Source organism: Condylura cristata, unplaced genomic scaffold (assembly GCF_000260355.1).
Source record: "Condylura cristata isolate star-nosed mole 26May11 unplaced genomic scaffold, ConCri1.0 scaffold00001, whole genome shotgun sequence".
Lineage (NCBI taxonomy): Eukaryota > Metazoa > Chordata > Mammalia > Eulipotyphla > Talpidae > Condylura > Condylura cristata.
In genome coordinates this window covers 86905240-86926091 of record NW_004567102.1, presented here as the reverse complement: position 1 = coordinate 86926091, position 20852 = coordinate 86905240, and the positions used below count along the sequence as shown (strand labels likewise).

The window sequence follows — 20852 nt, the reverse complement described above, 5'->3', positions numbered from 1 at the left end:
GCCGACTGGGTGAGGGTGACACCTTTGGGAGTGCCTGCCACTGCAGTGAGACTGGGTCTGGAGTCGGGGTGGGGGCCCAGGCGGAAGGACTCGCCTGGGGCCCGCTTTTCTATTTTTGAACAGTCTATTGTGTGCAAGTATTTCCTTCCAGTCTGCAGCTCGCGCTCATCCTTCTAGTAGTTCCCTCAAAGCCAAAGCTTCCAGTTTGTGAAGTTCTACTTACCAACTCTTTCTTTTATGAAATGTCACACCTAAGAACACTTTGACTGAGGCCTTGCTTTATTGTTCTATTTGTCACTTCGAAAATTGCTTAGAGAAGAAATCTCACCATTGCCCAAGGCAGAGTTCAATGCCTTAGGGAAAAAAAAAAAAGACGGAGACTGAACACTCAACCTAACTGCAGCCTCAGCCTCTCCCAGTGGAAATTCAAACCAACCAATCAGGAGCTTCCCGGGCAGCTCCTTGAGGGGTGAAATAAGACCCTGCCTGCCCCTGCGGGGAGATGGTTCTGCAGGAATCATTTTTCGGTCACCAGCCCCCTCTCACCCTCTTTCTGTCTATAAAAAATCTCCCATTTCCCACAAGCGCTTGGAATACACTGAGCCCATTACCCTTCCCAGGACTAGGGTAACTCAGCCCCCACAGTGAGAAACTAGGGGGAAGGAACAGGAGACAGGGCCCGACCTGCTGGTGAGAAGAAGACAATCGGGACTGGAAAGCGTTTCCATGCTGGGGTCCCAGCCCCCAGCTCCGGAAGTGGGGCACCCCCCCCCCCAGCCCAGCAATGCAGCGAGCCTGGCCCTGGGCACAGGCCTGGAGCTGCAGACCCACAGAGAAACTGTGCCCACAGGGCGCCCGGTGGTGGGGGGCAGGCAGCCAGAGGGCTGAGGGGACCCAGCACGGGAGGCCCACGCCCACGTGCCTGGCCTTGGGGGCTGGCGGGGCTCCCCTGGCCCGAGAGAACAGGCAACCTGGGCCGTGGGGCCCCCCACTGCAGGGCGGTGTGGGAGCAGACAGCCCCACCGCCGGAGAAGGAGCAGAGGGTGGGGACAGCCCCCAGGGAGCTGGGAGGTGCCTGCCTGACGGTCGTGAACAGACGATGGAATTCGGGCAAGATGTTCTCTTGCAGGAGAAATGAAAAGTCGTGAACTCAACTGAATCTGACTTTAGAGAAGGCCCGTTTCTGCACACCCCAGTTTGCGGACAGGAGATTTATGCCTTTTATGGGGTCGCGGCCGTCTCCTGCTCCAGCGTTACAGTGGTTTCCCATGGCGCTTGTAAATGAATCCAGACTCGGATCCGTCCTTCCTCCTCCCGCGCTGAGCTGGGTCCCTCTGGCCTCCTTTGTGTGCTCGGGCCAAGTTCTTTCCTGACAAGGCTTATGTGTTAAGTTCCTCCCGCCAGGAACGCTTTCCCACACGAGCAGAGGAAGCTGGCCCGGCCTCAAATGGGGGAGGCTGCCACTGAGCTGACTTGCCCCTCTACCTGGTGTCCTCTGCCCAGCACGCCGGCCCTCGTCCACCGCAGAGGGCAGAGATGCCGCAGCGCTGGCCAGGACACCCCGCGCCCTGAGAGGGCCTCAGGTCCTGGCACAGCACCTGCCCGGTATTTGCAGAATTCATGGATACATAAGCACGCAGGTCCGCGAAGCAGCGGTAGGGACTCCAGAAAGTTCTCTGGAAGCTCCAGGGTACAGAGCACGTTCAACAAAAGCATCACAAAAGGCACAGGTGACCGCAGGGCCAGCGGCCCACCACCGGGCGGCGTGGGGACGGCCCCGCAGGCTGGGGAAATCCCGGAGGACACCTACCCCATCCCCCCAGGAAAGGCCGGCCTGCAGGGGCTGGACCAGGGCCGGCCAGGGTGCAACAGGCTGCCGCGCCGTGGGAACGGGAAACTGCTAAGCCCAGCCATCTGCTCCGCCCTTGGCGAGGTTCTAAACAGAACAACAATGTGTCCAAATTCTAGCCCCATAATTCATACACCCTTCAGCCTCGCTAAGGAAGACCCTGATGGAACAGCATCCCTGGGACAGGCGTGAGAAAACGGAACAGATGATCTCGAGCTGGAAGAATGCTGAAGGGGAAGCGCGGCTCGGAGCCCGGCCGACGCGCAGCCGCCATCCACGGTGACGAGCTCTCACCCCACAAGTGTTCCCGTGGCTCGGCACCCACGAAGCGGCCAAGGCTGGTTGAAGGAACACGCGACCATCAGGACAGATGGGCCGTGTGGTCCGAGGGCCCCTGGGGAGAGGGCCAGGAGCTGTGGCTGCCAGGGCGGGGTCCTGCCCACTGCTTGGGGCCCTGCTCTCCCCCTGGAGACCCCACGCCACCCGCTCTGTGACCACTCTGGGCGCCTGGAGTTGAGCTACCCCCAAGCCTCAAGCCGGCAGAGGTGTATTTTTGGAGACACGGTTAAAAATAACAGGGCTCGAATGTGAGACTCCTACGGTCCAGCCTGGCCGTGCCTCTTTCAACATCAGCCCCCCCCAAGACCTGCACCTTCTTACAACTCAGCTAGGAAAAGACCGCTCAGCCCCTTAGCAAGGCGCCACCAGGCCCCCGACATTGTGCCTGGGACATCCAGAAGGGCCAGTGAGCACAGGGAGAGGCAGGGAGAGGCTCCCTCGCTTCCGAACACAAATCAAAACTAACAAGGTAGCCTTCACCCCTAGGGTGGCTAGAATGGAAAGTGAGGGGATCACAAGTCCTGGGGCCCCCACACATGTGCGGGGCCGGGGAGGGGGGCAGGGAATTGACCTTTCCAAGGTACAGCCACCCTGGAAAGCAGCCGGCCATTCCTCCACTGCTGTCCACGTGACCCAGCCAGTTCCCTCCTGGGTATCTACCCAGGAGAATAGAATACCCGCACAAAGTAGAGTATGAAGAGCCTTACAACAGCCGATCGGCGAACATAACCTGTCCCCCAGCTGGCTAGGCAAAAGCCGTCTGTCCAGACGTTGTTATTTGGCTATGAAGAGAACGAAGTCGTGAGCCCCACGACCGGGGCTGACCCAGGAGGGCGGAGGGGGAGAAACAGCCACGAAAGGTCGCCGCCCGCACAATTCTGTGGATACGACTTTTCCAGAAAGGAGAGATCTGTAAGGAAAGTAGCACAGAGGGGCCCAGGGGCGGGCCGGGTGGTGCAGGTGATGAACGCCGCAGCACGGACATCTGCTTGAAGGCACTGAAGGGTCTACGTGCACTATGAGCTAGGCGGGCGGGGTGGCTGCGAGCTGTAGCTCACAAGGCCTTTTCAACAGTATTTTTAAAGACCAGACACCCACAGAGCAGAGCGAAGAGGTTTCTGGACACAGTGAGACACCCTCAGGTGCCCACTGGGCTTGGCCCACCCCCACCCCGGGCCTGGGGGACGCTGGGCACTACGGATCTGGCACAGAGGGGTAAAGGAGCCAACGGGAGAGGGCGCTCCCTGAGCGAGGGCTGCCTTCGGCGCACCGCCTGAGCACGGAGCCGGGAGTCCTGAGGAAGCTTAGGTCAGGCGCTGGGTAGAACAAGGGCCAGCTTCGATCACAGAGTGGAGTAGTCGGCCACGGCCAACTCGTCCTGAAGCTGAAAATCAAGCCCATCCGGAAAGTTCTGGGTACACGTGCCTGGCAAGGGCAGAGGGGTTCAAGCCGCTCTGGCCATCACCAGCCCCATGCCTTTCCTGAGCTGGACGGGCATCAGAAGCATCTGTCCTCTGGGGTCTGCCCTTGGGGGTCTGTCCTCGGGGGTCTGTCCTTCTTGGGGGTCTGTCCTTCTTGGGGTCTGCTCTCAAGGGTCGTCCTTGGCATTTGCCCTTGGGGTCATTCCTTAGGGATCTATCCTTGGGGCCTGTCACTGGGGGTGTCTTCCCTTGGTGGGGGAGGGAGCTCTGTCCTTGGGACTCTGCCCTTGGCTCTGCTGTCTCCTCATTCCGCAGTCTTTTCCTGGACAACCTCAAGTCTGCCATCACCTCTGAATCACATGAAATACTGCACTCTGGATTTCAGAGAGAAATGTCCAGATTTCCTTTGGACAGTTAAAACTTCCAGATTCCTGTGGAAGCTAAGTAGATTTCAACATGTGCAAAACAAGCTGGTGATCTCCAAAACTTGCCTTTTCTCTATGTTCGCGCTTTTAGTACATGACTCATATCTTTCCAGCATCAAATAATTTAAAGACAAAGCAAACACCCCCTAGAAATGACCGTCCACAGCCCTCATCCTACGCGTGGCGCTTCTCTGTCTCCACAGCCCCTCCCGCCTCTCCTTCCCCTGTCTCCAGCCAGGTCCCGGGTGTCCCCTGCGTAGGAGCCCCTGGGTCTGCCTGCGGCTCTCTCCCACCTCCCTGCCCGCAGCGGACACCCAGAGAGTGCTGGGCCTGGCTGTGCCATGAACGGAGAGGCGAGCCCTGGGGTATTCGCTTTCGTCCTTGCCGTCGTCCTCCAGCATATGCCTGACACTGTGACGCCACACCCGACGAGCTCCTCACTGACAAAAGACTCCTGGATGTACGCTGTGCAAGCCCGTTGGCTGCGGGGTTCCAGCGGCGGGAGCCACGCGGCTGGCTCGGGACCCGCCCTCGGCGCGGCTGCCGCCGCCACGCGGTCCTGTGGCGCCCCCTAGCGGCGCGGCTCGCGGCGTCTCCGCGGTCTTTCCCGGCACCTGGAGCGCCGCAGGGATCCGAAACTTTTTTGGCCTTTTGATAGATTTTTTATTAAACTGCCCTGCTCTCTGGCAAGTCCGCTCATGGGGCAGCACGCGGCCCGCACCCCCAGAGGCACACGTGTTCGGGGCTGTGGGAGGCCCGCAGGCGATGAGGCCACGGTTATCCGAAGGGCAACGGGGTCAGGAAGACACGGGGTGGGGTGGGGGGCGAACCCCGCCCTTCAGGGAAAGGCCACGTCACTCGCAAGCAGCCCTCGCAGATATTCCCACAAGGTGGCAGAGTGACACTGCCCTTCAACAAGCCTCTCTCAGCCTGAATTCCCAGTAAGCCACCCCAAAATAGATCACGTGTCCACAGGGAAAATGCAGTTGGGGCCAATTCTATTCCTGGACCGTGCTGCTCGCTCCTTTGGCTGCACACTGGCCTCGCGGGGGCCTTGCCGGCAGGTGACCACCAGCCCTGGCCGTGCTGCGGGGACTCTGAGCTCAGGTGCCGCCTGCTGCCTCAGAGGCTCATGCAACTGTCCCCCCAGACTGGTGGGGCGGCTTCTGCTGGCAACTCTGCCCTGGTACCTCCTCTTTTTCCAGAGGACCAGCAGTGGCTGACATCTGGCCCCCCAAGGTGCCCTGCATGTCCCTGCACCCCGAGTCTCCGGTCAGGCAGGGCGCTGAGTGTGGCGCTCTCCCCGGTCTGCGTCAGGCCGCGTGCAGAGAGCAAGGGGCCCGCTTGGCGTGGACGCAGGAGAGGCAGGTGGAGGTGCGTGTGGGCGCACTTTTGGAGGGCCGTCTGCCCTCACCGTCTTTCCTAAGACTAGGTTCCTGGGGTGCGGCTGTCTGGAGGGGAACCTAGGTGAGGGGGCTGTGATGGCGTCCTGGATCCCGACCCCTCCAGCACACAGCACCCCCACATTGTCTTCAGAGAGAAGGCCAGAGGGGCCAAGTGCCTCCTCCGGTAGAACCCCAGGGGCCAGAGTCCAGGCAGGACAGTCGGGCCCACAGCCCGACGACGAAGGAAGGCCGCTGTCCTCGAAGACTCCCCACGTTCCAGGCACCGTCGTCGGCTCCGGCCCCCTGGGCTTCGCACCCACAGGAAGAGCCGTGACGAGGAAGGTCGTGCCCTCGGGGGACGGAGGGCTGGACCTCACCCTGGGCAGCCTCCCTGTCCGGTGGCCTCCCCGAGTCGGGCAGAGGGCAGGCGCGCGGGGCGGCGGGCAGCCGAGGCCAGGGGGTGTGCGCGGGAGGATTATCCCCAAAGGCAGCAGAGCAGGCCTGCCTCCTCCACACCCCCAGGAACCCGCGGTCTAGGCCAGGCAGCTACTCCCGGGAGAGGCAACAATCACAAGGGGTGACTGCTGCTCTCCCATGACGGAGGCTCCAAGTAGACCAGAAAAGAAAAGTCGATTTCTCTGACGTGGGAGAATAAGAGCTTCACCGGAGGAGAGAGGTGCCGACCAGCACCCCGAGTCCCTGCCCTCCCCAGACACCAGCACGTCCCGCCTGCCCACCGACGCAAGGGTCAACAGCCCCCCGTGCTGCGGACACTTGGGTCAAAGGCCAAAGGTTGCAGTCGCAAAGGCCAGGGCCTGGCAGATCCGGGATTCAAATTCAGGTTATCCAGAAGGAAACCTCAGGGTATTCTCTGGGAAGCCTTGCCTGTTAAAGGCTGCTGTCTTTGCAGATGAGAAGACTCGGTTCAGAGCAGAAGGTTCTGGACAGGCCAAGAGGCCCAGCTCTTTGCCCAACTGTCCTACCCACCTGAGTGACCCTCTTAGGGAACCGAGGGCATGCACCTCCCCGCCCCCACACGTGCCCCCTGCCCACTGGCGGCCGCCGGCACGGCCCTAGCTCTGGCCCAATAAAGGGGCTTCGCCGGGCGCTCCTGGCCGAGAGGACTCTGGAAGTGCACATGGCTTTACGGCACCATCGGCACATGAGCAAATTGCCTATCGGCAGCAATAAACTCCCCAGGTAATGCGTAAGTCCGGCAATGGGGCAGCACCTGGGGGCCGTGGCGGAGGAGAGCAGGCCCCCGCCCCTCCCTCCGGCCACTGCGCGGGCTGCCCCCCCGCGCCTCAGCCCCCTTGGCCAGCTGCCCCACAGCGGCTCACAGCTTCGGAGTCTGGTCACTGTGCTGACCCTCAGCGTGGGCATCCACCGCGCCTGCTGCCTCGCACCTGAGGGACGCTCTGGCCCACCTGCTCTCTTCGCACCTGCTTCCTCTTCCGGCTTCACCCCATCCTCCTGCCCCGAAACTGCGGGGCAGCCGCGCTGAGAAGGGAAATGAAGGAGGACATCTCTAGCCTGCAGACACAGCACAGCCGTGGGTTTGGTGACCGGCATCGGACACTTTGAACAAAAAGTTAGAGAAGGGGCTCTCCCCGCTGGCGCAGCAGGGTAAAGCACAGCACTAAGAAGCTGAAGCGGCTTCCGCGTGAGTTCGATCCCCGCCTGCCCCGGAGGTGACCCACAGGGCCAGCAGACCTCTCCTGACCCGCCCCTGTGCCCCTCAGCAGTGTCCTTTGTCCGTCTGCCTGTTCTGCTCCCACTTTATCTCTGGTGAAGCCTCTCGCCGCCCCTGCACTTCTGGCCTGTACCCCAGTTCTGTGTGCACAAATAAATCTTAAAAAAAAATTAAGTTAGAGAAGTACTATCTCCCCAAATGATATATGTAAAAGTCTGCTAACATTCAGGTCAAAGTCATAAGTAAATATAAGTTAAATAACAAGCAGGAATTCCAATAACACTCCCTTCTGAGAAGAGCCACTGGCGGGTCAGCTTGTCCGTGAGGCAGGGTGAGGTGGGGCTCTTCCCTTCCTTCCGTTCCTCCTCTTCCCACCCTGATTGTCCTCGGTCCTGTTTAATCAGAACAGACGACAGACACTGGAAGTCACCGGGAGGGAGAGTGCAATGCCCAGAGCCCGCGGGGAAGGCAGAGGGGCCCTCGGCTGCTTTCTTGTCTCGCACTTGTAGTAAAATGAGACATACACCCCCACCAGCACATCCAATGGCCTGGGGGGTCTCTCACTGAGAAAACTTCGAACGAAAATGGAGGTGAAAGCGCAGGTCGGACACCCACTCGCCCTGGCCGCAGCTGATCTCCCCGCTGCCTTGCTCAGAGGGAAACGCCTCGTTAAACCGTCATCCAAGCAAAGGGAAGGCCCTGCAGCCCAGTCTGCAGGCCCCCAGTGAGCAGAACCCCCACAGGCTGGTCCACCTGGGGCCCGGCCCAGAACATCCCAAGGAGCTGAAGCTGGGACAGACGGACACGGGCAGCGCCAGCCTGAGACGCTGGGCACTGTCCTCAGAGCAGGCGCGTTAAACACTCAGCCGCTCCTCAAGCCGCCTCCGTGTCGGTGGCCTAGCGGAGACTGCAGTGCCCAGTCTCCGCTAGGTGTCCTGGCTATCACCCCCTGCCGAGGACCTCCCACAGGACACGGGCGGGCGGGGGTCTCCCCATAACCCATTACCATGTGGACAGGAGGCCCCACCCTGCCCCCTCAGCCGCTGGCCTCGCCCGCCACCTTGGAGAAGCTGCTGCAGGGCCGCGGTGGAGAGGCCCGCGTGGAAGAGCTGCCAGCCGCCCCGCGGGCCTGGGAGCCTTTGGCTGTGAGGGGCCGGCCAGGCCCCGGAGCGTGCGGGGACGGTGTGTCCCCGTCCTCAGTACACAGGACAGCGGCGAGACCAGGAACCAGCGGAGACCCCCTCCGCCACGGAGAGCCCCAAATGGTGCCGCAGGCCTGGCCGGCCCGACAGTGGCCTGGGAGCGCCGTGGCCAGCAGCGCTCACGGCACCTCCTGACGGAACCCAGGGCCACTCGTGGCCGGCGGGCGGCTGCAGCCCTGGCGTAGGGCAACGGCCGACTGGTGCAGCGGAGAAGCGGCGCCTCATGGCAGCCGCTGATCCTTGCAAATGTGTTTCTAGTAGTCTTTGAGGAAAATGAGGAGCACCTTGCCCACTATCGTCCAGGAGACCCCGACGGTCCGCCTCCCGGGAGACCCCAGCTGAAGGGGGGTGTGGAAACGCAGGTCTGAGTACCAGAGGAGAGACCGAACGTGCGGGCCGAACACTAATCATTTTAGACGTCAGAGTCCAAACTTAGGGCCCCCTGCTGGCACAGGAGTTAAAGTCTCAGCACTGGGAAGCCTCCGCAGCCACTGCGGCCAGGGAGCCACCCCCGGGGCGCAGCAGACCTCCCCTGTCTCCCCGCTGCTCCCCTCAGCAGTGGATTTCAGGGGATCCTCCTGTTCTGCTCCCCACTCTGTCTCTGGGGAGTCCTCTCACGCCCACACCTCTGGCTGGTGTCCCAGCTTTGTATGCATAAATAAATAATTTTTTTAAGAGTCCAAAATTTAATTTGGCAGAGGAAGAAGTAAACCCAGGGAGGTCAAGGCTGCAAGGTCACCCCTTCGCAGTGGGGCAGAAGCAAAACTGAGCGTCCCCAGCCGCGACCCAGGCGCCTCGCCCCCAGAACACACTGCAAGCCTAGTGTTTTGGGGTGATCTTATGATTATGTTCTTTCAGCCAACTTCAGAATATTTACTTGGTGAGAAAGCAAAAAACTCAAAGTTAAATAATTAGCAAAGATAAAGTGCTTAAAAAGCCAACCGTGGAATCAGTCCTGTTACTTGGAAGCGAGACGCCGGCTTGGCTGCCCTTTAAAAACATTCCCAACTGACTTCTGCATTTCGGGACTTTGCTCGACTCCCACAGCCGCCCCCCCGCGGCGCGGCAGGACAGCACACTGGCACCTGCCCCTCGGCGGGCTCTGGGCCCCTGGGCTGCTCGCACCTGCAAGCGCGCTTTTCTTTACACCCGTACACTCTTGGGGAGCCTTCGTGCCGTGCCGACAGGTGGAAGTGGGTGGTTGCAGGGGGGAGTGAGCGGGAGGCCAAGCAAAGCCAGTCCTGTTCAGGTAGGAGCCAAACTTCCTGGAGGAGGAACAAAGGTCCAGGTTTTTCTGGTTTTGTTTTTTTTAAATTTTAATATAGTTTATTTTTACATCATTTTGTGCCTTTTTCCATCTCCGTTGTCATCCCTGTGGGCTTCCCATCACCAAATCACCCCTGTGCCATCACCATAGTCCAGTGCAATGCCCTCCCCTCAATTTTTGATCCCGGTCCCCACCCCATTCCCATGAATGTCTCTGGTACACAGCTGTTCACTATTCCCTCCCCCCACCCCTGCCCGTCCTTCACGCTCCTGCTCTGATGAAACCATCCGGTATTTTTCTTTCTCTTTCTGGCTTATCTCACTCAGCATGGTCTTTTCCAGCTCCATCCAAGTTGCTGCAAAAGACATGTGTTTCTCTTTTTTGGTTGCTGAGTAATATTCCATTGTATATATGTACCACATCTTTTTTATCCAGTCATCTACTTTTGGGCATTTGGGCTGCTTCCATGTTTTTCCAATTGTGAATAAAGCAGCAATAAACATGGGGGTGCAGGTGTCTTTTTGAATCAGTGTTTTTGTGTCTTTTGGGTAGATACCTAGGATGGCTGGGTCGTAGGGAAGCTCCATGTTGAGCAGTTTGAGGAACCTCCACACAGTTTTCCATAGTGGTTGTACTAGTTTGCATTCCCACCAGCAGTGCAGGAGAGTTCCTTTTTCTCCACACCCGAGGTCGAGGGTTTTTAATAGAGCGGAAAAGATGGCCGCGCTGAGGTCATGGCCAGATGAGAGGTCACGAGGCAGCAGGTGGTAAGACTTCACCTTATCAGCTTTTCCAACAGGTGCTCTCCCGCCTGCTGGCTTCTTGGCAGGCTGGAGGTTGGGCCCCGTCCCGTGGCAGCAAAGTGGTTTTTCCTGCACGGCATTGTCCATTTTAAATAGCTGCAGCTGCGAGCAGAGTAACTGGAAGGCACGAGGGAAACTGATGGGCTGGAAGGCGGCACCACAGGAAACCTAGGGAGGAACTTGGCATCACCCCACTCAGGGGTCGGGGACCCTGAGAGGAGCCTTAGGGCTGACGAAGCAACTGCCCAGGGCGCACAGCTGTGCCGGGAAGGACTTGGGGGGCCCAGCAGGCCCCTGGCTGAGGAGCCCGCCTCGCCCACACCACACAGCCCTCGGGCGGCCTGCTGAGGCAGGGCGCCAGCCTCCCACCCTGCGCTGCCCTGTGCTGACCGGCTCATTCCCACTGCCCCGGGCACCTCCCACCAGTCAGCACAGGGAAGGGCTCATGCCAAGGTGGGCACCATGCTGCCCTGGCACCTGTGGTCAGCATTCACCCCCCAGCTTCTGTTAGGTGTCTCGCTCTTGTACCAGGTTCCATCCTCAGGATCCACCGGTGTGTGTGCGGGTGTGTGCGCGCGTGGGGGTGTGAAACATTGTCAAGCACACAGTCCTGCAGTGGTAAAGCCACTCCCGTGGTGACCCACTTCCCACCACTGCCCACGCCATGCTTTCACCTGCATGGCGAAACTGCAGCCTTCATGAGGCCCCTACTTCCCGCCACCCGCAGCCCCTCCTACTTTCTGTCTCTGTGAGTTCCACTCCTTTTTTTAAAGATGTATTTAGTTATGCACACAAGAACTGGGGTACAGGCTAGAGGTGCGGGGGTGAGAGGATTCACCAGAGACAGAGAGGGGAGCGGAACCGGCAGATCTACTGAGACCCACCACTGTCGCTCCCTGGCCAGGGATCGAACTCATGCGCCGTGGCTGCCACCTAGCTCTGAGGCCGAGGCTTCGCCCCTGCGCCACCGGGGAAGCCCTCCTTTGCCTGTCTTTTCTGGAAATGTCTATTTTGTTCCCGAGCTCATGTTTAAATTGATTTTTAATTTTATGCTGCCGAGTCCTGTGAGTTCTCAAATGCAGCGCTCCGTGAGTTCTTTCTGCAGACCGCGTGCTCAGGGGCTGTCCCCCGCCTAAGAGCCACGGCCCCCCAACACTCCTTCGCTGCGCGGAAGCTCTTCGGTGCGCGGGAGTCTCGTTGCTTTGGCCTCTGCTGTCAAATAAAAACAAAACAAAACCAAAAACATCGCAAGACCACTGGCAAGGCGGCTCCCCCCGTCTCCTCGTAGGAGTCAGGGCTGCAGCCTTCCCGCTCACATCCAGAACCCGGTGAGCTGGGTGTGCTGCGGTGGAGGCTGGAGGCCGGCGGAGGCCCGAGGCCAGCGGAGGCCGGAGGCCGGGGAGGAAGGGCGGGGCGGCCTTGTGTGCTGGGAGCTGTTTCCCTTCTTTTTGTCTCATCAATCCCCTCACTCTTAATCAGTTTGCTCAGATGCTCCAGGGCTTCATGACTCCGCTTCTGTTTCCAGGGATTTATCTGTCTCTTCTGGGTGTTCGCATTTGCTGGTTGCAGCCGTAACAGTCTCAGGCGCTTTCATATTTCTAATGTTTCTCTTTCTCTTGAAATTTTCTTTGTGTTCCTCTCTCCTTCCTGAGGTAGCAGAGTTAGAGATCTGTCTACTTTATCTTTTCTTAGCTCATGTCTTAGTTCATGTACTTCCACTCCCATCTTTGTTAATTTCTCCATTTTCCTAACTTAGGCCTGGTTCATCGTTCCGCAAAGTGTACGTCAACTTGCTTAGACCTTTCTTTTTCCTCAATGCAGCTGTTTATAACTAGACGTGTTCCCCTGGGAACCGCTCTGGGAGAATCCTACTGGTTTTAGTATATCGTGCTTCCATTTTTATTTGTCATTACGCATTTCTCCAGATCTGTACAATGAACACCACAAAGGCTGACCCTTAACGGCAATGACGGTCTTTGGGTGATATCGTCACAGGCCCTGAGAGGGCGCCGCCCGCCACCGTGTGATGCGTCAGCGTCTGCTCACCCGCGTAACCGGTGTCCCCTTGGTGGGCAGGCGATGGCAGCGTCTGTGCGCGTAGAGGGCACACCCCTTGCCCGCCCCTTCCATTCTGTGGGCAGCCGAAAACTGCTCTAAACAGAGACTTTAAAAAGCTCCTTCTTAAGGAAAAAGAAAAATATCAGGTGGTTTCACTTAGAGCAGGAATATAGGGAACCAAACAAGGAATGGAGGGGGGGAAGCAATAAAGAAAACAAAATAAACAGGCAACCATAAATCAGAGGACGGGGCGGGGGGCCGGGACGGGGGGAGCACAGGGAACTGTGATGGCGCACGGGGGGCTGGTGGTGGGGTTCCACGGGGCCCGCCCGAGAGGGGAGCACACGCTGTACAGACGCGAGCGACGACGTAAGTCTATATATAAATAAATAAATTATAATTTTAAGAAAGTTCCTGCTTAACCTAACATTCAATATCCTCAATAAAAATAGAAGGCTTTTTAAACTCAGCTCTCTCAGATCTCCGTTTGATAGAAAGAGGTCGCACTGTTACGTAACTCCTTCTGTTGCCAACACCTATGTAAATCAACTGAAAGACCAAACTGTGTATTAAAAACACCGTAAATAGTTTCTTGGCTCACTGAAAGGACAGAAGGCAACTCTGATCTTGCTTTGTCTTGTTATTTTGTAATTAATAGAGGAATTTAGAAATGCTTTTCCTTCACAGACCTATGAGAGAGGAACAATTAATGTTTCTCCTAAAAAGATGACAGCTCTTGTAAAAAGCTATTTCCAGCATTTCCAGCAGAAAACTAAAGAATCATTTCTCTGGCTTTATTAAGCTCTCCTGTCTCCGAAAGCCAACAAAACTCCAACCCCCCAACTTCTTAAATGTCAGAGCCCTGTAACTAAATGTCTCGATAACTACAATCTGTCTGAGGTTATTATCTGTGGAAGCGCATTTGCTTCTGCCAACTGCATCCCCCTAAGGACGCTGGGCAGCTGATTGTCTCTTTGGGGGCACTTAACCCACCTCCAAGCAACGTCCCTGTGGGGGGCTCCTGCGAGTGTGACCTGGGGTGCCAGCAGACTGAAGGAGCCTTCCAAGACAAGCCAAGTGAAATGCAGCCCGTGGTTACAGAAAGAGGATCCCGCCCCCCACCCCTGCCCCCCCAAGCCTGCCTGCCTGGCACTCTCCTGCTGCCAGGTCACCCCCAAGCAGTCCAACACAGGCACTGGGTTTCTTTGTGATCCAATGTGTCTTATTTTCTGCACTGAGAATATTCTTTCAAGGAGTCTGTAGACTTCGCTAGACGGACCAAGGGTCCCTGACACACATCTCTCATAGACAACGTTCAGAATTCCAGCACAAATATAGGACCAGGAGCTAAACTCCACTACATGTAGCTAGAAGCAAAGCTAAAACAAAACCCTGCCATTTTCAGTAGCCACAAAAATGGCAAGGCATCTGGAAATAAATCTAACAGACTAAGAACGTATGGCCATACTCAGATAATTATAAAATCTTTGGCGAAAGATATTGGAGAAGACTCAGATGGGGAGAAAAGTCACATTTCTTGTGTGGAAATATTAATATCATAATATCTAACATTCGGGAGCGATTATCCCCCTATATGACTCCAAACAAAGTCACCATGGGGTTTTCATGTAACCTGAGAAGATGGTGCAAAGTGTATTTGGAATAGCAAAGTTTTAAAATAGTTCCCTGGGAGACCCCAGGGAGCTCCGTGTGGAAGTGACTTATTAGGAAATGTTCCCAGGGAATCTGGTCTTGCAATGGAGAATATAAGGGAGCCCACAGGGGTGCCGGTAGAGACGGGCGGCATTGCCGGCCCAAGTGAACGAAGTGAAGGGGTTTCCCTGCCAGAGAGCAGCACAGAAATCAATTTATGTAACTAAGGCCATTTAAATAATTAAGACCATTTCAGTAATTAACACCAATTAAAACTTGCCAGAGAGATTGTAAACATTTGACCTTGGAAGAAATCACGGGGAACTTCCCTTCCAGGGGACAAATATGGTGGGGACCCAACACATGCCCAGTGGGTGGGGCGCAGGCGGCCCCCCCCCACCCCCCCGCCTGGGCAGGCAGCGTGGTGGCCCCTGGGCTGACAGACGCATCTCAGTTGCTCTGTCTCCACGTGTCCTTCCTTCTGGATGTCCACCTGCCCGGGCCTCTGGCGAGGACACTACTCATGGGGTTTCGTTGCCTGGTCCACGGTGACCCCAGCATAGCTGAACTGAGAGCACCCACAGGCCCGTCCCCAAATAAAGCGACAAACCGCACGGCTGGCAGGCGTCCTTGCTCATCGGTTTCCGACAGGGCGCTGCGGCTCCCGGCCACCCGCCTCAGACTGCTGCCCAGGAGCGCCTCTCCGCCTGCCACCGCCTGCCCTCGGGCGCCTCGCAGGTGAGGGCTGTGGCTTGCGGCTCCCGAGGCCGCCTCCCTGTCGGCGGAGGCTGGTCCGAGTCCCAGCAAACGCTTGCTTCCAGACAGCTACAGATCAGGGCTCCCCATGGCCCCTGCTCCCACTGTGGGTGCCTAGGCTGGGCTGAGCCCCAACACCCATCGCAGGTTTGATTCATTTGCTCGAACAGCATCCAGAAATCAAGAGTCTCTCACTAGATCATGATTTACCCCGAAGGCCACTGAAAGACAGAACCGACAGCCTGATGCGAGCAATGCCTGGGCGAGGTGTGGGCCAAGGGCTACTGCTTCCACGCGCACTCCAGCCTGCCAGTGTCCCCCAGATCTTCCCGGCTCTCCAACCCGAAGCTCCTTCCTCTTGGATTTTTACGGAGCTTCCTTCCACAGGGCCCAGTAACGACATCAGCGGCCAGTGCCTCGGATGTCCCCCCAGCCCTCCCCGGGGCCCTCGGGCGGGACCGGAGGCCCAGGCGCCCGTCGGGCCGCTTCTCTGACGAGCGCCCCACACCCAGGTGCTGGCCAAAGCCACCTCTCCATCATGGGCCCACGCAGAGACACCTGTCAAGCACTTGCGCCTCCGCTGTTAATGCAAAAGATGTGCTGTTGCCCAGACGGGCCAGGAAATTCCAAGATCTGGGAGCTGGGAGCAGGAACCGCGGGGGGAGCCCGTCGCGGCGTCCACTGGTGTCCGCTGCATGACCCGCGCGTCTTGCCCGTAAGTCACAATAGGACACACTCTGGACGTGGATTTGGGGAGTGAGGGTCAGTGGCGTGAATGGCCAGTTCGCATGGCAACCTGGGCAGCACTAACGTCCGGACGGGACGCTCTGCACTTTAGACCGAGGCGCAAGGGGACGGTACCCCGCGTCGGCCGGCCAAGCGGGCGGCAGAGGTGCGTGTTGCTTCAGGAGGGGAAGGCGTGAGGGCATTTTCTCCTTCTGCTCATCTCGCAAGCACAGCAGGGCAGGCTGGCGACAATGGCCCGAAGCCCCTGCCCGTTTTCACAGTTTAAAAGCCTTGGTTTTTCGTAAGTTGACAGGTTGCTTTCCGGAGAACAGCGCTTCTCCAGAAGGGCCGCCTCGCTCAGACCAAACAGCCATGGCGGGCAGGGGCAGGCTCCGGACCGGCAGGGTGAAGCCGACAGCACTCAGACGGAGGCCCCGGACCCACGCCCGGGCACACCGGGGCGGTGCACACAGCGCCACCGCACGCCTCCAGCCGGCACGTTCTGTCTGCTCTTCAGCCGCATCAGTGCCGCCCAGGGCCCCACCCGGGGTCAGTGCCCGAGAGCCGCGGCTCTTTCCTCGCTCATCAGCAGTTACTGAGAGGTGAGCGCTGCCTCACTGGTGCCTGTCTGGACGCTCGAGGATAAGAGGTTGAGGGGGTCTGATCTGGAACATTCTGGAAAAGGAAGGGGCTCCAAAATGGGACAGGGGAGAAGGTGCGGCCTATGAAGACTTTTTATTTTAAAACACATAAACTCTTTAATGAAAGAAGATATAGACTCTGGCCAATTCATAGATCATTCATGGCTACTCATCATTTTATTCCTGATTTTGTGAACTGTTAATTTTTATCTTTCTCAAACCAGTTTCACTCTGTTCACCGCTCACAAATTCTCACCTGTCCTTCAGCCTTCTGCTTCATCTCCTAATTCCCCTCCTACTTCTCAAGGTGCCCTAGAGCGGCCCACCCCGTCTAGCCCACCTGGCCTATGTTTTCGCTCTGCACCCTCCCACCTGCCAGGATCTGCACTGGGACATTCATGGCGTCGGCTTCCTCCGAGGCTGGGGACCACAGGACCTGTCTGCAAGCGGAACAGCCCCGAGGGGATAATGAGCCTGAAGCAGGAATTTCTGAGTCTCTAGCGACAGCTCCCTATTCGCGGCCCCATTTCATGCTACCTGGGCTCCTCCCTCCTGTCCAGAGCGTAAGCTCAACCTCACTTTAAAACCTGAAAGGAGGGCCTTCCCCGGTGGCACAGTGGGTTAAAGCACAGCACTACGCAGCTAAAGCTAAAGCCAAAGCCGCTTCAGCATGAGTTCAATCCCCAGCCCCGGAGGTGACCCCCAGGGCACAGCAGACCTCTCCTGCCCCGCCTGCTGCTCCCTGCCACAGTGTGTTTCAGTCAATCCACCTGTTCTGCTCCCCACTCTGTCTCTGGTGAAGCCTCTCACTACCTCTGGCCTGTACCCCTGTTCTGTATGCACAGATAAATATTTTTTTAAAGATTTATTTATTTGTGCATACAGAGCTGGGGTACAGGCCAGAGGTGCAGGGGCTGTGAGAGGCTTCACCAGAGACAGAGTGGGGAGCAGAACAGGCAGACCAACGAAGTCCACTGCTGAGGGGAGCAGCGGGCGGGTCAGGAGAGGTCTGCTGTGCCATGTGGTCACCTCCGGGGCAGGAATCGAACTCATGCTGAGTGGCTTTAGCTTCTCAGTGCTGCGCTGTAACCCTCTGCACCCCCAGGGAGGGCCCTGCACAGATAAATCTTACAAAATACAAACAAAAACCTGAAAGGAGGAGGTCAGAGCGGCCCCCTCCCTCTCCTCGGGGGGTCTCACCACGACACAGCAAAGGGTAGCCACTGTGCGGGGGGGGGAGGCTCGGGGAGCTGCCGGAGCCAGAACAAGGCTTTCCTCCCTACTCCTCGCTCTGTGGCTGGAAGACGCGGAGGCGGGGGCCCTCGTGACCCTCACAGCTTCATGCTGTGTCATTTCTCAACTTCCTTGTCGGGAGTGAGAGAAGGTGGCCCTTCCCTTGGGGCAAGGCTGATATTTGAGCAGTGGAGGGAAAGCCGCAGCTCTGGGGCCAGACAGCCCGTCGAGCCCGGGCGCCCTCGTCCGCTCCGCTTGCAGATGTGTGGCGCTGCCGGGCCGCGGGCGGGGGCAGGGGTGTGTCTCCCCCACTGGAATTTCATGCCGAGCATCTGCAGGGAGGGGCCTTAGCAAGGCCGCGGGGAGCCCGGCCTGGCCGCTCCATGCAAGTTCGGGATAGGCCTGAACAGTCAGAGGCACCAGGGGCTGTGAGGGTGGCAGTGCCTGAGGGGCTGCAGTGGGGCCGCTGTCCACCACTGCCCTCGGCCTCCTGGAGGCCAGCCCCGGAGAAGAGGACGGGCCGGGAGGAGCCCGGCCCCCGGGCTGGGACCCACGCGGCCCGACACAGCTCTCGCTGCCTCCGGTGACTCACGCAGGCCTTTTGAAACGAAATCCAGCGGGAAGTGTCCGCCTCTGAACTGGAGAAGTAAGAGGCGAGGTTTCGGGGTGCTGATGCTCTTCAAAAACAGCTGTGTGCGAAAGGTAGGGAGCAGCGAGGCGCTTGCTGCACCCCACCAGGGCTCCCGCATGCGCAGCTGGACGGGGTGAGGCCCCTGCAAGGGGCGTCTCGCGGAGCCATGACTTTGTTTTAAGGAATGTTTTTAGCTCTCTACGCGACCTAGGAGCAAAGCTGTGCCACAGGCTCGCTTCGACCAACGCTCAGGTCCTTGGCATTAAGAACATCCTGAAATAGGCCCTCCCTGGGGGCGCAGCGGGTTAAAGCACAGCACTGAGAATCTAAAGCCGCTTCCGCTTGTTTTTTATTCTCGCTTGCCGCCTGCCCCAGAGGTGACCACAGGGCGCGGCAGACCTCTCCTGACCCGCCCGCTGCTCCCCTCAGCAGTGTTCCTCGTCGATCTGCCTGTTCTGTTCCCCATTCTGCCTCTGGTGAAGCCTCTCGCTGCCCCTGAGCCTATGGCCTGTACCCCAGTTCTGTATGCACAAATAAATAAAAATAAATCTTAAAAAAAAAAAAAAGAATATCCTGAAATATGTACCCCACAACTTGGAACAAGGCTTGGGCTCCTTGGTTAAGATGGGGATGGTACGCAGCTCATCAACTGCTACCAGGGACATGCTGTTTTTAACTTATTAGCGATTGGAGCTTATTCAAGCTGTACCCGAAGCCATATGTGAGATGATCCTTCCGAACACTCCCAGGAGCTCCTAGGCATGAACGCTTCATCCTGCTCTGAAAAGCTCCAGCCGCTCCTTCTGACGCCCCAAACGTGGCTCTATATGACCAGCCAAAGCGGCCCCTGGGCATCCAGTCGGAATTATATTTACAGCCACGTTAGCTGCCACAGAAAATTTCTCCGACGCTGGTAGTACCGCTGTCTGGTTGGCCGGAAAAGGAACTTCTCGTTTCCACACCAGTTTCATCCACCCGGCCTGAGCCCTGGTCCGCTGTCCTTTGGACAAGTCAGAGGTCCAGGAAACAACTGGGTTGCCCACCGAGGTCAGGATTGTGACGGGGTAGTCAAGGTCGTATTGAAGGGCGCCCCAGGTGAGGAACCCCGAAATTGTCCAACTCAGCGCGAAGTGCAGCATCCCAGAGCCAGTCTCACCCGCTGGGCTTCCTTCTTGTAATTGTTTTTATTGATTTACCTGTCGTTTGCCATCTGTATTAAATTGGGGTGCATCTTTCCTCCTCGGTGGGTACCTGCTTCACTTACCCTCCACCTCAGGCCTTGTCCGCACCCCGCTTCCCCCCGCCTCCTCCCTGCTCCACCCCCACCGGTGACCAGCCCCATTTCCATCAAGTCTGAGTCCAGTGTCCTGTGCTCTGCCGGCCCCGATCCACAGGCCAGTAAAGCCACCCCCACCTGACTCCCTTTCTGACCGGCTCACTTTGCCTCATCATCCCCAGGTCCGCTCTTGGCCCCAAAGGCGCCATTTCGTCTGGGTGACCAAGGAGGAGCCTTCGGCTTCCCGCGCCCAACACACGCGGTCTGCGTGACCTGCGAGTGCAGAGGAATCGCTTGCGTTTGAGGATATTTGAAAAAAAGAATGAGTGTCTCTGACATGTGAAAATGACACGCACCTGATCTTAGTTCCTGCAACTAAAGCCCGTCGGCGTGCAGCTCCTCTTCCACACCCCCTCGTCCACCGCCCTCGCCCCGGGCCCTGGCCTCGGGCCCTCGCCTGGCGCCCAGGCCTGCTCGGAGGGGCCGCGCTCGAGGGGAAACCCAGATTCTGGGAGGTTTTGTCTAGCTGGCCGCTGTCCTCGTGTCTAGAGGTGGCACTGGCACTCTCCCCGCGCTGACCGAGGCAGCCGGTAGCCTCACTGTTGGTCAGCCGGGCGGGGTCTGGCGCGCGTCACCCTCCGGTCACCCTCCCGGCCAGACCTGCCTGCAGGCAAGCAGCCTTCGTGCCTGGGCACCTGACGCTGAATTGTTTCTAGAACCCAACCAGCACTCTCGTGTGTACCCAGAAAGCCCAACTCTGAAGCACGAGAAATGCCTTTGCAGAGGGGTTCATTCCAGACAGACATCAAGGGAGTCACGGGAGAGGCTCCCCAAAAATGCAGCACCCCAGTGGCGGGAGGGCTGGGACTTTCTAAAGGGCAGAGGAAGAGGAGTCACTCGCAGGTCCCAGGGCCGCGGCCAGGAGGTGCCGGCGGGTTTCGGGCTCGGTCCCTGCGCGGTGTTTTCTCATCCACCGGCACGCGGTGGTTTCTGATGCTTTTAATGATCATTTCCAAGCCCCAGAAATGCAGGTGGAGCCAGTGAACCGTTAATCACCAGGAGGGGAGGCGGGCAGAGAGGACACGCGCCTCGGGGTTCTTTGCACTTGTTCCAAAGTTTTGGTCTAGGGAGTTTATGTATTTACTTGTTTTCGCAAAATGGAAGGGCTCCAGCCACATGTTTATTGTGGTTAAAAATAAAAGTTACCGGGAGGGAAGTGCACGGGATTATGGTGATGGCACACGGGTGACTTGGTGATGGGAAACCCGCGGGGACTACAATGGAGACGGAAAAAAAAAATGTAAAAATGTAAAATAAAGTGTTATAAAATAAAAAATAAAAATAAATAAAAGTTACCAAAAATAAATAAATAAAAGTTACATGTTGACCATTTTCAAGGGGACAGTTTGTGGCCTTAGACACGTTCACGCTGCTGCGAGACTGACCCCATTACCCATGTCCAAGACGTTCCCGCCCTCCCAAACTGAAGGGGGA

General features: G+C 57.9%; 1 protein-coding gene across 1 annotated transcript in view; it reads right to left on the bottom strand.

Annotated features, from left to right (window-relative positions):
* The window catches only part of IGF2R (insulin-like growth factor 2 receptor), a 112992-nt gene extending 96374 nt beyond the window's left edge, over nucleotides 1-16618 (bottom strand). Inside the window, exons 1-2 of the mRNA XM_012735188.1 lie at nucleotides 16591-16618; nucleotides 16174-16252 (exon numbers count right to left, since the gene is read on the bottom strand). Of these exons, the coding sequence (XP_012590642.1) occupies nucleotides 16174-16252; nucleotides 16591-16618 (107 nt within the window). The remainder of the gene's footprint in view (nucleotides 1-16173; nucleotides 16253-16590) is intronic.
* Between the last annotated feature and the right edge of the window lie 4234 nt (nucleotides 16619-20852).